Source organism: Phallusia mammillata, chromosome 3 (assembly GCF_965637545.1).
Source record: "Phallusia mammillata chromosome 3, kaPhaMamm4.hap1.1, whole genome shotgun sequence".
Lineage (NCBI taxonomy): Eukaryota > Metazoa > Chordata > Ascidiacea > Phlebobranchia > Ascidiidae > Phallusia > Phallusia mammillata.
In genome coordinates, this window is record NC_137254.1 from 2,990,557 (window position 1) to 3,006,901 (window position 16,345).

General features: G+C 38.6%; 2 protein-coding genes across 2 annotated transcripts; both read right to left on the reverse strand.

Moving 5' to 3' along the window:
• Window positions 1–5,534: 5,534 nt before the first annotated feature.
• On the reverse strand, window positions 5,535–6,104 carry LOC145218197 (uncharacterized). The gene has a single exon (XM_080085593.1). It carries the CDS (start codon window positions 6,102–6,104, stop codon window positions 5,535–5,537), a length of 570 nt encoding a protein of 189 aa, XP_079941719.1.
• Window positions 6,105–9,958: 3,854 nt separating this feature from the next.
• LOC145217650 (uncharacterized) lies at window positions 9,959–12,367 on the reverse strand. Its single transcript, XM_080084979.1, has one exon. The coding sequence runs from the start codon at window positions 10,930–10,932 to the stop codon at window positions 10,207–10,209; it is 726 nt and encodes a 241-aa protein (XP_079941105.1). The 5' UTR covers window positions 10,933–12,367; the 3' UTR covers window positions 9,959–10,206.
• Window positions 12,368–16,345: the final 3,978 nt, after the last annotated feature.

Genomic DNA, 16,345 nt, shown 5'->3' on the forward strand with positions numbered 1-16,345 from the left:
CACAACCGGGCTCCGATGCGAGAATCAAGGGTAAAAATAATGCTATTAGGGTTTTAAGGCTTTGTGTATTAATACGTTTTTTTCACGTTAGTATGAGGGATTCACCAGCCAACGACGACCATCACCACCACCACCACCACCCCCACCACCACCACCACGGCCTTCAGGTTCGTGTGAAATGTTTCTGTTTAACTATTAAATGTTGATTAGTCAACGTGGTTTACATATTATGCTTGACATAAAATCGTTTTTTTTAAGCCAGATTGCGTTCAGAGTGTTTGACCCCGCTGCCCCGACGTATGTCGTACCACAGAGAGGCCAACGGTCTGGCCAACAGTCTGACCAACGGTCTGGCAAATGGTCTGGCCAACAGTCTCGCTAATACTCTGGCCAACAACGGAGACGTTCAAGAGTTCTTTAATTGCTGAATCCATTTTCAGTTTTTTTACACCTTAATGTTTAATCCAAAATAAAAAATAAATAATGTTTAAAAAATATTAACCGATCCGAAATTCACAAAAGATGTGTTTTCTTTGCAATTAAATGAAATTTATAAAAAATCTACTTTGCTGTTTGACGCATTTATTGCACTTGTGGCACGATAATGCCGTTAAAAAGTCAAATTTAGCATGTAAAATTTGGTAGAACCCACATGTTACACCAAGATTGAGCTCTAAAAGAATAAGCGGAGCAATAGAAAGTTTGTCAATTATACGGAACTTCTAAGCTTCATTGGTTTGTTATTCTGAGAATCTCGGGTTGTTTTTGACTTATACCAACTTTTTTCCAGAATAACCATAGTTTACCAACTCTCTGTCCTTTTCAGGGCATTACAGTTTCCGAACCGATTAAAGTTTGTCACAAACACATGTTTGTTTACGCAACAATGGTAATCTCACAATCCACGACCAAAAATTGTCACATAAAATGACATGGCAAAGAGGAAAGAACGCTTTGATACCTGATCTTAAAATTTGCTTTCGAAGCGTCAAATGAAATTTCCTCCAAAGAGTTAAAGAAATGTAAATAAGGTGATGTTTGCTTTGCATTTCGAATGTTGTCCGGGTTTCGACCCTCATCGCCATTTGTTTGCGCTGGTTCTTCTGCTGGGTGTCCAGTAGGGTCGAAAATGTCAAATGCAATTCGTGCTGAAAATTACCCTAATCCACAGGTGACGTTTATTACCCAAAAAAAATCCAGCGTGCGGTGGGATTCAAACCAACTCCGCGCAAGGTGCGTTTCGGAACTGCCGCGCTACCCTACTGTCGAATTACAAGCATCACTGTCTGCCCAGTATAAGCCTGTTTAACATTCAGAATCTTTTACAAATACCCAGACTGTTTTCATTTAGATTTAATTTATTTGGATTGAATAATTTGGTATGGTTGCACATTGGTATGGTTTTGTAACAAATGAAAACCAATAAACCAAGGTCAACTGATTATATATACGACACGTTGACAGTTTCACCATTAGAAGTAGGCTACATAAATATAGACGGTTTCGATTATAACAAAAAACATAAAATTTGACGAACGTTTGTAGTTGTGGACTGAACATTGCATGAAAACAAAAAATAGGTCAAACACCTAAACATAGATCACTACCACTCATTGAAAAAAATCACATCTTACGGGGCAATTTAGAACACTGTTTTTCATTAACATTTTAATGTGAATAAAACGTAAGCATTGTCGCACAGTCATTCACAAAAACTTTACGTTATTTTCTATTTTTAAGAACACTTCTACTTGATCCATTTACTCAATACTTGACCCATTTACTTGCTTACGCATCTCTATTTGTTGCATTTCATCACATTAAATTTTTTTGGTGATTTTGGTGAAACTGGTTTAGCACACAGCAACAAGAAAAACGTTTATAGTTCAAATGTTCGTAGCACCTCGTTGTGCAGCGCGCCAAAACTACACAAACTGAACCCAATTGAACACCAGCAACTGCAAAAATTTATATATTTATCACGTTGGAAGAAACGTCAACGGAATTTTTTCCTGCTTGATTTGCATTAGTTATTTAATCACATTAGTATATCTCATTTTTGCGCACGTTTTACTTTCTGACGTTTCCATGTGGCCGCCATATTTTTCTGTTGAGGCATCCGTTTTCAATATTGGTCGTTCAACACATGACAGTTGCGCCGATCTCACTGACCTTGATAAATACTGAAATTGGGTAAACAGAAATAACTGGGCACGCGATGTACACGTTTTTTTTTTCTTTTACAAAACAAAATATGGTTTAAAGTGCTATGATAAATACTGTTTTTTTTGTGTGAATTTATATAGCTTTTGTGATTCATGCATGCTGACGCAAACGGAAAATTCGCATAGTGGTACACATTAACTCAACAACCACACAATGTACAATTGACTAAAGAAATCTGTAGGACATCGCCTATAGTCGGTGGTTAAATAGTCGTGTATGTGTCATGAATCTTTGAAACGAACGGCTTCGTTATAAAGAAGAAAGGGAAACACCGCAAATAAATGTGAAGCTGGAATTCAAATACGTTTTCATTGACATAAATACAAAATTTGTAGACTGTTCACATGAATTAGTCATAAAAGTGTTTTTAATTTTCTTATGACAAGTATTAGTTGTTATAAAGCTGGTTTCGTTCTGGTTGCAACTGGTTGTTCTGGTTTCGACCTTCATCGCCATCTATTTGCGCTGGTTCTTCTGCAGGGGGTGCATTTGGGTCGAAATTGGCAAATGCAAATGGGACTAAAAATGATTTATCATCTTGTAATTTTTTGAAATTAGGTTTTATTACTTCAACGGAAAAAGTTTTTCCTACCTGGATTCTGAATGTTTATATTTTCTTGGTGGTGAATCTTTTTTAAATCCCAAACACAAAAATATGTTAATAATATACTTAGCGCATAAACGTAATGCACACATTAACGTTTATTACACCTTGTCCCTATTCAGTTACATTGTACGTGCATATTTATTCATCATCACTTTTTAGCGGAGATATCTAGGTCAATATTTGTAAATTGAGACAAAAACATTTTTTTTCGCTCACTATATTTTATTACTGTTTTTGTTACCTGAGGGTACTTTGCAGGTGGTGTCATACACATATTTCCCTGAAAAACAAAGTAAGGTGTTACGAGTAGCAATATCAAGTTTAAGTCGTTCTCTTTTTGAGGATCGAAAACTTCTCTTAGATCGCAAACATGCTCACGCGATAATGGTAATGTCAAGTCTAACCACCATCAATTTAAAAATCTAAAAGCAAATAACTTTGCAAAGGACATTTTTTGATTTAGCGTCCTTGCTCATTAAAGCGAACGATTTTTTTCTCAGACATTAGGTAAACAAGGCATGGTACAACATAAACACGGGATAAGCAACAAACCTATTAAGCTTGGGTTTGGACTTTGGTGTTAAGTTATAACTTACAGATAACTTGATTTATGACGCATCGCAATTTCCGACAAATTCGTATGTTAAGAATTGTGAAATGTGTTTTGCTTTATTCAATGATTCTCTACAGAATACACTTAATATAGTATTAATAAAACGACTTCATGAATTTTATGATTGTTGATGTGATCTTCATTTAGGCTTTAAATCCAACACAACAGAAAATATATGTTTTCATGACGTTTTAGCCACATAATTTATTTTTTGCACCAAAGCATGTCAGCTAAACCTTTATGCCAAATTGGTTGGTTTAAAAGTTAAAACTGAGTTTTGATTTGAATACATTTTCAGAAACAAACATGTCCTTCAGGTTTAGTTCTTGGTTTTTATTCATTGACTCTTAGATAAATATACCATGCAATGCAAGACTTTGTTGGTTGTGTATTGGATAAAAGAATTGTAAGCAACACACCATTTAAGATTAGGTTTTGCTATCTTAACAAGAAGAGTTGTGTAGAGGTTGCGAATGCGTCATTCGTTTTTATTTTTCATCAATTTGATACATCTAACAGCAAATAATCAACAGAAATCAAGAAGTTAAGAGCAGTTAGCTCGAAGAGAAGGTAATATACCCGTTTAACTTGAATGGTTTACACAACAAAATAACACGCGTTCTAGTTCAGTGTGAGGTAACGACCGAAATTGCCGGTTTTCATACGTCGGAATTAGTGTTTAAAATAGAAAACAGCACACAATTCCAGCTGTAATTTTTTTGTTTCACAATAATTTTTTATGACAAAATATTCTCTAGGTTAATTTCGTTGCTCCGAACTGAATTGATATTATGGAGATGTTATGAAAAGACGCGGAGTTTCGTATTTTGATGTATTGAGATAATCTATGTTGATTTTACACCATATTTGTTATCCATTTTACTCACGCTAAACTGATTTTTTTCCTGGATCCACCCTGTTTTTAAATATTTTTTATAAGTTGTCCCACATGCCTTAAAGAACGTTCATGCGGATAAAACGTTGCAGATTTATGTTACAGATTTATTTGGTAACCTCGAAATTTAGAGAAAGTTGCTTGGGTGCGAAATATTTAACGCTAAACCTTCCCAAATACCCCGATTGTATTCTAATACTCGAGGCTACCTCCCTAACTCGTACAACGATCCAAGACCGTGCACCAACGGCTTATCGCTAAAACCAATTGTTACAACGGTGACTTCGCCACTGGCCAAAAATAACATATATTATAATTAATAAAACCTTTGAAAGGTACTGTACGATCACGTTACGTTACAGCAATAATCACGTTGCGTTATAGCAAAACACAATAGCAGCACAACAGCACCAAAACAATCGCGCACACTTCACCGGGGCCAGGAGAGGACTGCCCCGCCAAACACGAGGAAAAACGACGCCACATGCCTCTAGGAATGTGACCAATCACAACGCGCCACGGGAAATCACTGAAGCGGGGATGCGTTCGAAATGTTACCGGTGTTACAATTACAAAAAAAGATGTTAAAGTGAAAAGTGGTGAAAATGAAACACAAGAAAACAAAAGTGGATAAACAAGAAGTGAAAGGAATAGCGTGAAAATAAATGTGGCTTAACAAAACAAACAAACATTATGAAACAAAAGAACTAACATATTATTGGGTAAACAAAGTTGCAGTAAAAAGCAAGTGCAATAATTAAATATTGAATAAGCGTATATCAAACTTAATAACAAAGTGAAACACATACATATTCATAGATAAATAAAGTTACCGTGAAAATTAAGTGCAATAATGAAATAATAAATAAGCATATACCAAACTAAGTGAACACAGTGAATAAAATAAACTAAGTGAACACCGGTTCACGTTACACTCCCCGCCTGCATTAGTCCTCCTCCCGGATGACGCCTTCTTCAACTTTGGTAGAATTCCGTCTGTTTACGCATTCTCTTTGGTCCAGTTTCCAACACGTCGCTCATAATCTGCACGTCCGCGGACAAACCAGACCCGTGGTCGCGTAAGGGTCGTTTGCAGCCGCGTTTTCCTGAGTCGTCTTCGGTGCTCGGAACCATCACCTGGACAACAACAGTTGGTCACTGCTTGTCGGAACCACGTGCTGGTTCACGTGAAGCTACATCCTCTTCATGGCGCTTCCCAACAATTTCATCTCCATTGTTGTTCTCATCAAAACTTCATCAAAAGCTGAAGTTTTCTTCAAGCGATTGAAGTGCACTACTTGGGTTTTGCCGGTTTGATCAACAATTTTGTAGTTGACAGGTCCTTGCTTCTCTACTATCTGAAAAAGACCTTTATAGGGCAGGTGAAACTTTCTACATTCGTCCGCTGCCACAACCAGGTTTTCCAACAAGACTGAATCGTTAACATTAAGGGTGTCACCGCTTTGCTTACTGTTATATTGCTTCTCTATTTGCTTGCGCTGACACAGGAGCGTCTCGCGTGCCACTTCCCTGGCAAGTGCCAGCTGATCTCGGAGTCCTTCCAGATGGACCAATGGCGACTGCTGGCCATGCGGCTTGGGCTCATGTATCAGTTCAGCGGGTAGACGCAAAGGAGATCCTGTAAGCAAGTAGTGGGGAGCGAAGCCTGTGCTTTCGTGCCGACTGGAATTGTATAATGCTACCACCACTGATAAGGCCTCATCCCAGTGCTTTCCATCATGTTGAACATAATTTCGTAGCATGTTTAAAATTGTTTGGTTATTCCTTTCTACTCATTTGCCGAAGGCCGGTACGGGGTAGTTCGGGTTTTCTTGCAACCCATCGGGCGGGTTAGTTCCTGAAACAGTGCGCTTTCGAAATTACCGCCCCGATCAGAATGGACTACCTCGGGGACCCCGTGGACGGTAAACCAGCGATGAAACAGCAAATTGGCTGTTTCTGTCGCTGTTTGGTGACGCATGGGCCAAGCTCGGACGTACTTTGTGAACAAATCGCACGTGACAAGGACATATTGGTAACCAGTCCTCATCAACGGAAAAGGGACCATCACGTCTATCTCAATCCGTTCTAAAGGCCGAGTCTCTTGAGAAGGGACTAAAGGTGCGCGTAGTTTTGTACTTGGCTTCTTATTTAATGCACATTCGGCACAACGGCGACAAACCTGCTCGACATTGTGGCGCCATCTTGCTCAATAAAACCTTTCTGACACTTTACTAAGTGTTTTCGCTATGCCAAGATGGCCGCCTCCATGAGATTGAACGTGTAACGCAGCTAAAACAGTAGGGCGCATAGCAAAGGGAACCAACATACGCTCTGTTCTGCCGTCGAGTCTAGCCGAGTCCTCATCTCGGAGGTACAATATGCCGTTCCGACTAAACACGCTTCCGAAACGCGACCAATAATGTCGAATCGTGGGAGACATTCGTTTCACGGTTTTAAACTTTGGCCGGATACCCCGATGCAACCAACTAGCAACTACCCTCAGGTCGGTATCAGCCCCTTGAGCTTCTCTAATTTCGTCGAAGCTACAGCCAAGAATAACGGGAAAATTCACATTACACACTTCCGACGCACCTCCCCCCTGCCGCACGAGATATGGAAAGTCCGGGTCACTTTCGGGCTCAAGTCTAGTTAGAGCGTTTCCATAGCCATCGCAAAGAAGCGTGATCTGTGCGCAGCACAAAACTGTTACCCAGTATATAACAGCGGTACAGTTTCGTAGCAAAGATCACAGCCAACAATTCCTTGCGGGTGGTCGAATAATGCCGTTCAGCTTTACTCAGGCTCCTACTACCATACGCGATCACATGCTCTTTGCCTTCGATCTCTTGGCTTAGAACGCAACCTATTGCATAATCAGAAGCATCAGTGTCTAATATAAAGGGTCGCCTGAAGTCTGGGTACTGTAGGATTGGTGCGTTGGTCATTTTATGTTTAAGCATAGAGAAAGCACGTTGGCAACTCTCGTCCCACTCAAAGTTTTTCCCCTTTTCATTAAGGCGGTGTAGCGGGGATACGATCTGCGCATAATTTTCGACAAATTTGCGATAATAGGATGTTAATCCCACGAATTGTCGAAAGTGCTTAACAGTGGTGGGAATAGGCTAATTTGCAACAGTGCGAACGTTTTCGGGGTCGCACAGGATACCCGCCTTGGAAACAACATGTCCAAGAAAATTAACCTCGCTCTTGAAAGGGCAACACTTTGATGGCTTCAAAGTTAACCCTGCGGACTCCAATCGTCTTAAAACCAAATTTAGGCGGGCTAGATGTTCGTCAAATGTGCGCGCATATATTATTACCTCGTCCAGATACGCAAGAACTCCGCTCCATTCAACCCCATTAAGGACGATGCGCATTAACCTTTGATAGCTGGCTGCTGCATTGCATAAACCCATCATCATTACATTAATTCGAATAGACCCATGTGGCTAGCGAATGCTGTCTTTTCGCGAGCTTTTGGGTCCATAGCAATTTGCCAATAACCTGATTTAAGGTCGAGCGTGGAGAAATAAACGGAACCGGCCATCTCGTCCAAACTGTCGTCTATACGCGGTATGGGATAACTGTTCTTTTTTGGGACGGCGTTAAGGTCACGATAATCCATACGAAATCTTAAGTCACCTAACTTTTTCTTTACAAGAACAATTGAACTGGACCAGGGAGACGTAGACGGACGGACTAAACCTTGTTTGCGCTTTTCATTGATGATCTCTCCAACTTTGTGCTTGTGACGTTGCGGCATCCTCCTAGGTGCTTGGCGCACTGGTCGAGCATCTCCTGTGTCAATAAAATGCTGCGTAATACTAGTTTTGCCAAGATCAGTTGCGGATGTAGAGAAGGCGCGCGTATGTGCCGACAGAACTGCAAGTACTTTGCGCATTTGGTCTGCAGTCAATTTATCACTCATATTTACCCCGGAGACTATATTTCGCCAATGTTCATCAACCTGGCCGTCCTCTGCTTTGTGTGTGACGCTGGAAACTTGCTCAGGTTCGGAAGTCTGGGAACAGTCGTTACAACTACATTTAGCAACATTGGCACCTAATAATACACGAAATTCGGGGTTGTAACATTGTACGTGGCCAAAAGCTGCCACTCGGTACAGGCATGCGACTTTGAGCCCAGCAGGCAACTAAACGTCGTCGTCACTTAAATTGGCAAGTCGTATAGGTAAAGTTAGTCCGGCAGTAGTGGTTACAGCGGTGGCAGTAAGAACTCCAAATCGTGCAGTAAACTCTGGGTTTCGTTCAACCACAGCAGTAAATGAAGACAATGACTCACCGTTACGATCGGGGAAAAGTCTCCCATCACTTGCACCTCCGTTGATGCAGGGACTCGGGTCAGTTCCGCTAGAAAGACTTCCTTTTCTTCAGGAATAAAGGACTGGTTCAGCAACGGCACTCTTGCTTTCCCGGCGGTCATAAGTGCGGTCTTGTAGCAAAGAGAGCAGTTATACTTTTTCAGGAACTCTAGGCCTATGATGCACTCATGCGCGAAGTGGTTGCATACATAGAATCGGTGGCTCACAGTTAGTCCACCAACTTTAATGTTTACATTAGCTATCCCAAGAGAATTCAACTGCGTGCCGTTTGCAGCAACCAGGCCAAAATTAGTTGGACACGACTCTAGGTTCATATTACCAACGTTAGAAAGTTTTCGCCACAAGTGTTCGGATAACAAAGATACAGTTGCACCCGTGTGTACTAAAGCACATACCGGCACGTTTTCGTTCACAATCTCAATAAACCGCCGTAACACTTGCTTTCGGTGGACGGTCGGAGGGTCAGGGAGTTGTTTGGTAGTCGTCATGGCTTTTGTGGGGGCCAGTCTAGAGGTTGCTCTGAGCACAGAAGAATAATTAAGGTTTTGTTTATCAACGGGTTGCATAGAAACGCGTGAACAGCGCGTCGTTTTTTTTACCACGGTGTCACTGGTGTTGGAGATGAGCGGATGTTTATTTTACAATGCCTGCCGACGACGTATGTCTCTGCTACTTTTCATTTCTGTTATTACTTGTGCGGTTTTTAACGGGACTCTTATTTGTTTACTTTAAATAGACTAGAGCAGCTTTCGTGTTCGAAACTAAGGTGTTATAGAGACCACACAACAAGTGAAATATCTATTTTTCACACCATAGCGATCCAACAGAAACCACAGGTATAAAAACGAAACATTAACCCGTAAAATAACGTTTTTTTACACAACACGCCAGATGACGATTTACATCGCAATAAGCGTTAACGAAAATCTTGTTGCAACAAATTGAACTTTTTTCATTGCAAGTAACTGATCAAAGTCTTATTAGTGCACAGTTTTAGTATGGTCCTTGTGTTGTCCGGGACGTTTTAACCTGTAAGTAAATAACAACATAAAATTTGCCCTACATTTGGCAGGCTTTGGAAAGACGTAATCTCAAAACTCACTGCCAAGCCATAAGAAAAGCATCAAGGAATTATCGATTCCGCGATATATTGCGTTGTAGTTGACAGGGTTTAAACAACTAAAATAATTTTTTTTGGTGAATTATGACAAGGTTCAACATTTGCTGTTTTGTGTGGACATTTTTCTGAAGTTTTCTACTATTTGCAAGATACAAGTTCGGGAAATGTTTATTTCCAGGCTAAAATCAGTGTTGACAGTGTTGTAAAAACAAATTAATTTCGCTAAAAAGCATCTTCAGTGTCTAATTCAAATAGAATCTATTTGCAAGATAAATTTGAAATGCCTTAAATCTGCAGTGGTTTTTCTAAAGTGTGTATCATAATGTGTTTTATCAATGGAGTTTGTCTTTATTGTGTGTCGTTATGTGACTTTTCAACTCCCATTTGCGGTGAAGCATTTTTACCAAACATCACATCGATAAGGTTTTTCTTTGGTGTGTGTCACCATGTGCCTTTTCAAATTTCCACCGTGCTTGAAGCATTTTTCACAAACACAACATCGATGAGGTTTTTCTTTGGTGTGCGTCAACATGTGCATTTTCAAGTGATCACGTCGGTTAAATCTTTTTTCACAAACACCACATTGATGCGGTTTTCCTTTGGTGTGTGTCAACATGTGTGTTTTCAAATGACCAACTTGGCTAAAGCATTTTTCACAAACATCACATCGATAAGGTTTTTCCTTGGTGTGTGTCAGCATGTGTGTTTTCACATTTCCACTTGTGTTAAATCTTTTTTCACAAACACCACATCGATGCGGTTTTTCTTTGGTGTGTGTCAACATGTGTATTTTTAGGTTTCCAACTTGGTTAAATCTTTTTTCACAAATATCACATCGATAAGGTTTTCGATTGCTGTGAGTCAACATGTGCGTTTTTAAAACTTCAACCCGACTGAATCTTTTTTCACAAACTTCACATCGATAAGGTTTCTCTTTGGTGTGTGTCAACATGTGTCTTTTCAAATTTCCACTTTCGCTGAAGCGTTTTTCGCAAACAATGCAGTGATGAGGTTTTTCTTTGGTGTGTGTCAACATGTGCCTTTTCAAACTTCCACCTTGCTTGAAGCATTTTTCACAAACATAACATCGATGAGGTTTTTCCTTGCTGTGCGTCAACATGTGCATTTTCAAGTGATCAAATTTCCACTTATTTCAAATATTTTGCACAAACATCACATTTATATAGTTTTTGTTTAGTGTGACACAATCATACAATAAGAATACTACGTGAAAGAAAGTTACAACTTGCAACCTCAGTTCCGTAATACTTTTCAATTAACTTATGTGTGTAACTACAATCCTAATACTCGAGTATTGTTTAAACCAGTGGTTCTTAACCTTTTTGGTGTGGTTTCCCATGAAAGTTAATCACCAAGTTCGAATTTCCCCCTCTGTTATTTTTATAATCATGTTTTGTGCCCTACATTAACAAAAACATTCTTTAATCGTGATAATTTTGTGAAGCGATTTGGTCACGATCTTAATTGGTCACGACACTGCAATCTTATTTAGTTTAAATAGTGATTTCGTGACATGTGATTGCATCAGTCATTTTTGGCATCACAATCAACAGATCAAATGCATTTATTCGCGAACAATAACACAGTCATTGATACTTTTAGTAATGTATGTGACGTAACAAACGATTTTTGAATTTTTATGCGCCTTGTTAAACTAGGTGAAGTTAATCTTATGTGTTGTTGCGGAAAATAGTGTATTAAATTAACTTTCAACGGTTCATTTCAACTCACGGGCCCGAGTTCGGTGACTTCTGACTACCATAATTTTCATCCAAAAACATTAAATTTCCCACTGGTGGGAGATTTCCCACCGGTTAAGAACCACCGGTTTAAACCTAACCGATGTCAAATGACTTCGCAATGCGGACAGCTGTGCATCAATTTCCTTTTCCAGCGTGTCCGATTACAAGCATCATTTATATCGGTCACAAACTGGGCCAAACAACTGATCGGACATATTTCTGTGGCACTGTTGAAATAGCCAAATCGTTCATCCAGTATTAAATCAATTTAACCTACAAAGGTAACCGAGCAAATGTAATTATTTTCGCTGAAATATGTCTGAAAATATTTTTATGTTCAAAAGTTCTGATCTGTGCTTAAAGCGGTCGATGTCACATATGCAATACATTTGTTCTATTCAAGACAAGTCATTGTTTCCTTAAGAGAAATGGGTCTTGAACTTTTTCAAACCCTCGAAATTACAACAGATGTGCAATAAATCAAAACTAATATACACGCAACAGTTAAAGTGATTTAGCTTGTTGTAAAAGTAAACTGAAGTGATCCTGTGTTCAAAACAAACGTATAGATGCATCAAGCCAACAAATATTACATATCAGTGTTTCCAAGTATCAACACTTAAGTCCAATGACATTAGAACCAGGTGTAATAATAATTCCACGTCGCTTGCTTCATTCAAACTGCAATTATGTAACGCCCTTAATGGCATTTTTACTTTTCCGAATCTAACCCAACATAACAGACCAGTGGTAAAATGATTGAAACGGTGTGTTCTAAACATAACAGACATAGAATTTGTCCTCTAAAATCTAACTATTAACACGCTAGCTTTCCCTCGCTACTGCAAACCTAAACTGAGCTACAAAGTCCACTTGCTGCGCGTAAACGAAGTGATTTAGACATTAACGGGTTGTGCAGCTGCGACATAGGGCTTTACCACGTTCTCGTATTACAGGAAGCAATTCGACGCATGGCCAGATTAGCTAGCTTCCACGAAGTTAGAAACTAAGAGAACAGGCAACTGTTGGGATTTTAAAATTGATTTCATAAACAATTAAGCCATTAAGACTGATACGCAAACATTTAACATAGTTTAATCCCACTACTACACACCAAATGACGATTTACAATGCGTTATTTTGTTTAGCGATATTGATATTAAAAATACAAATATATTCGCTGTTTAAGTACAGAAGATTTCAACATTATTCTTTAATGTGAATCAATATGTGTGTTTCCTTGTTTTACAAACATCACATCCAAGAGTCTGTATGAACACAAGTCGTGCAACGCTTTGTTACGCGATAAACCCTCGTGGAGCGATTTTGTGCCACAATAATGGGCCGTTGCAAACTTTAGACAAGTACCAGCGGTGGGATTCAAATTTTTTGTTAGCCGGTTCTATCACAAAAGTCATATTTTTTAGCCGGTTCTGTTATAAAATGCATAATGCTAACCGGTTCGTTGATCACATAAAATTTCGTGAGACGGTTCTATTGAACCGGTGCGAACCGACTGAATCCCACCACTGGGTTTACTGCATATCGTTGGTACAGAAACCTATGCTATGCAAGTCGACCACGGGAGGGCAATATAGACACTTTAGTATGGTGTTGTTTTTTATACCGACTTCATTTATGTTTCAATGATGACAAAAAATCTCGGTATAGATCTGCACACGACACCTAGGAGGGAACTAGTTCATTTTCCATTATTTATACCAGGGGTCACCAAACTCCGGCCGGCGGTCCGGATCCGTCCGTCGGCCTCGTTTTATTCCGCTCATGAAAGTATTTTTTGTTTAACAAAACGTGTGAAAAGTTTTGTAACGTATTACGTCAAAGATGGTACAAACCTCTATTTGTAATTTTTGTAATTTTATCTGGACAAACAGAATTACAACGCATAGGTATGATTCAAAAGCGGTTTGTAAAATCACAGACAAGAGCAAAGAAAAGTGATTATGCGCGAACAAGTGACTTCCTTTGTTACTTGTCATAGAATTTGTTTGGTTACTTGTAAAAGAAATGGGCACTAATAATAAATTCTCATAATTTTAGTTGAACAGCGGTTGCGGACCATCTGAATACAAATAAATTGTGGAAAGACAAAAATCCTTAACCGTCCCGTCAAAACTGCCTTGCGAGTTCCAATTTGGGAATAGCTGCGCAAGGGCTTGTAAGCCATCCGGCCCTTGTGCGTGATTATTAAAATAATCCGACCTGCTGTTTATACAATGCAAAATGTATTTTCTGAATGTTGTCCCTACTCTTCACGATGTGGACGTTTCGGTTCCGCAAATGGAATACTATGACATAATTTTAACTGTATAACTGTGTATAACTATAAATAACTGTATCCAACTCAAAAATCAAAAGCACAATATATAAATAAGAACCTGTGTTGCGACGAACAGCGAATATATTGGTATAGTACCTCTTGTTTATAGCGTTTGACTTCATACAAATTGGAAGTCACTGCTTTTCAATCTATTCGTATGTTTGTTGGTTCTAATTAAGCCTTACCACATTTTTGAGTTTGCAAAGTAAACCTCAAAAAGAGAAGAAATCGCTACCAAACCATTCAAATCTCGATGGATGAAACTTTGTTGTGGATATGAATAACGCGACTTTGTCTGTTTAGACTTGGATTTAACACTGATTGGGTTTATTCTTGTTTGAAACCGGAAACTGATTGGATATAAAGGGTTAGGAAACTGTACTTTTCCATCCTTATTTAAACGTTATTGGAGACTTGTTGATACACTTTCTATGCTTCTTTAAAAAGATTACATTAGGCAAATTACCTCCTTGTTCCATAATGCTGTTGCAAAGATTACTATGTTGAAAACCAAACACAATTTATATTTAAAAGAAGATGGCCCATGTGCAGAAACCCTAAACTCATCTAAAAAATTAATATTAAATACTTTGGAAACTTTGGCACAAACAAAAACACAGTTACAAGCCTCTATATATCAGTAAATTTGGTTGATTATTTAAACTTTCTAACAGCAAACAGTTATTATTCTTTCAAACAGCACACGATGTAAAGCTGGAAAAGCCTAAACTACAAGTAACACACTCCAGTAATCGCCTTACAAACTGAATGCACAAGGTACATGACGTTGCACAACAATAAACACAGCTTGCGTAAAGGTAATAGTAATCACTTTCGTTTGCGCGATATATTTACGACATGTACAACTAGCGACTGTTACTTTTTACCGACGACCGCAACAGGTTACGACAGACTGCCAGTAAAACCAAGATGGTTGCTTTACTAAAACTATTTTGTTCATGAAACATTGCCTTTGAAACGACGTAAATTTTTGTTGTCCTACTTTAGCATCATAATGGAAAACAGACAAAAATAAACTTTGTTGCGTACCAAGTTGCAAATACTTTCACTACGCTACTTTGTCTCGCGCCTAGTTTATGCGTGAGTAAGGACTTTTCCTTTCCTGTCCGCTATACAGCAGGATAACTGAGGTTTTCGTCTCTTTAATTGGTCACAAGCATTTACACTGCAAACGACCTAATACAAAAACAGTGATTTAGCAAATAAACTGTACAATACTTTCGAAATTGATTTAGCGAGTCAATTCGGAATCGTTAAGAAAAACATGTACTAATATCACATGCAGTGTACTCATATCACATGCGTTTTTATGACCTTATCAATAGTTTTTTTTTACAGCTGGAACCATATTTTCTAATTAGATCTAAATGCTTTTGCGGTTCATATGGCTGTAGTATTAACTAGTATTTTCATAAACAAACACAAATATTTAAATGATATCAGGAAATAAACGCAATCCCTCAGCAAATCTGAAACTTAAAACATCAAAGACATGTCATCAGAAATATCTATTACAGCAAAGTGATAAACATTTATGTTTGAAACAAATTCAAGTTCTCAAGCACAAAACATAATTACAACCCTCTATAAATCATACAACACATTAGGTGACAAACCAGAAAATGCTCCTAAATCTGAGTTGAACGTGATACGCTATAAGCTATGCTATACAACAGATGGCTTTGGCAAACAGAATATTTATTGTTCGAGTATGCGTGACGATGTTCGACATGTACAAATAACAACTTACTTTTTACGCCTACGACAGATTTACTTTTTTACGCCTACGACAGATTTACGAGTGACTGCCAGTAAAGGCAATATTGTTGCTTTACTGCAATAGTTCTATTTACATAGGTTTTTTCGAGTTAAAATCAAATTTTAGTCGTGACGTACTATCATCACAATAACAGAAAATAGACAGAATAACATCGTTGCGTATTTCTCTGTAATAACTTTTCCTACATGAGTTCCAAAAAGTATTATTAACTTTCGTGTGTGAAGACTTTTGTTTTGCTGTCGGCTTTACGGTGTAATATCTTCACTGTTTGTCTGCTTGATTAGTCAAAAGAAATTACAATATAAAGAGCCTGACACAAAAAGGCGTAAGGCTCCGGAATTAATGATTAACTGGTATAATACACTTCAGTTCATTGCGTCTCCCCTGGACTGACAAGCATATTCCAATTTGGCAAAAAAAAACAGTTCATCTGTGGTTGTAACAAAGTCGATGTTTTAAATTTGCCTGTTAATCGACCTTAAATGATATGTTTGGCATTTGGTGGATGACAATAAATGTAGGATTGTTGACGGAATAAATGTTTTTATGCTCGAGTAGAAAGGCAACAGCTTGGTTCGGCAAACAAGTTGCAAAAATGCGAACCCTATTTAATCAGATATAAGCTAGAAAATAA

Excerpts from the sequence above, each read along its gene's own strand:
- LOC145218197 (XM_080085593.1), bottom strand. The coding sequence starts at position 6,104 with ATGCTACGAAATTATGTTCAACATGATGGAAAGCACTGGGATGAGGCC.
- LOC145217650 (XM_080084979.1), bottom strand. The coding sequence starts at position 10,932 with ATGCACATGTTGACGCACAGCAAGGAAAAACCTCATCGATGTTATGTT.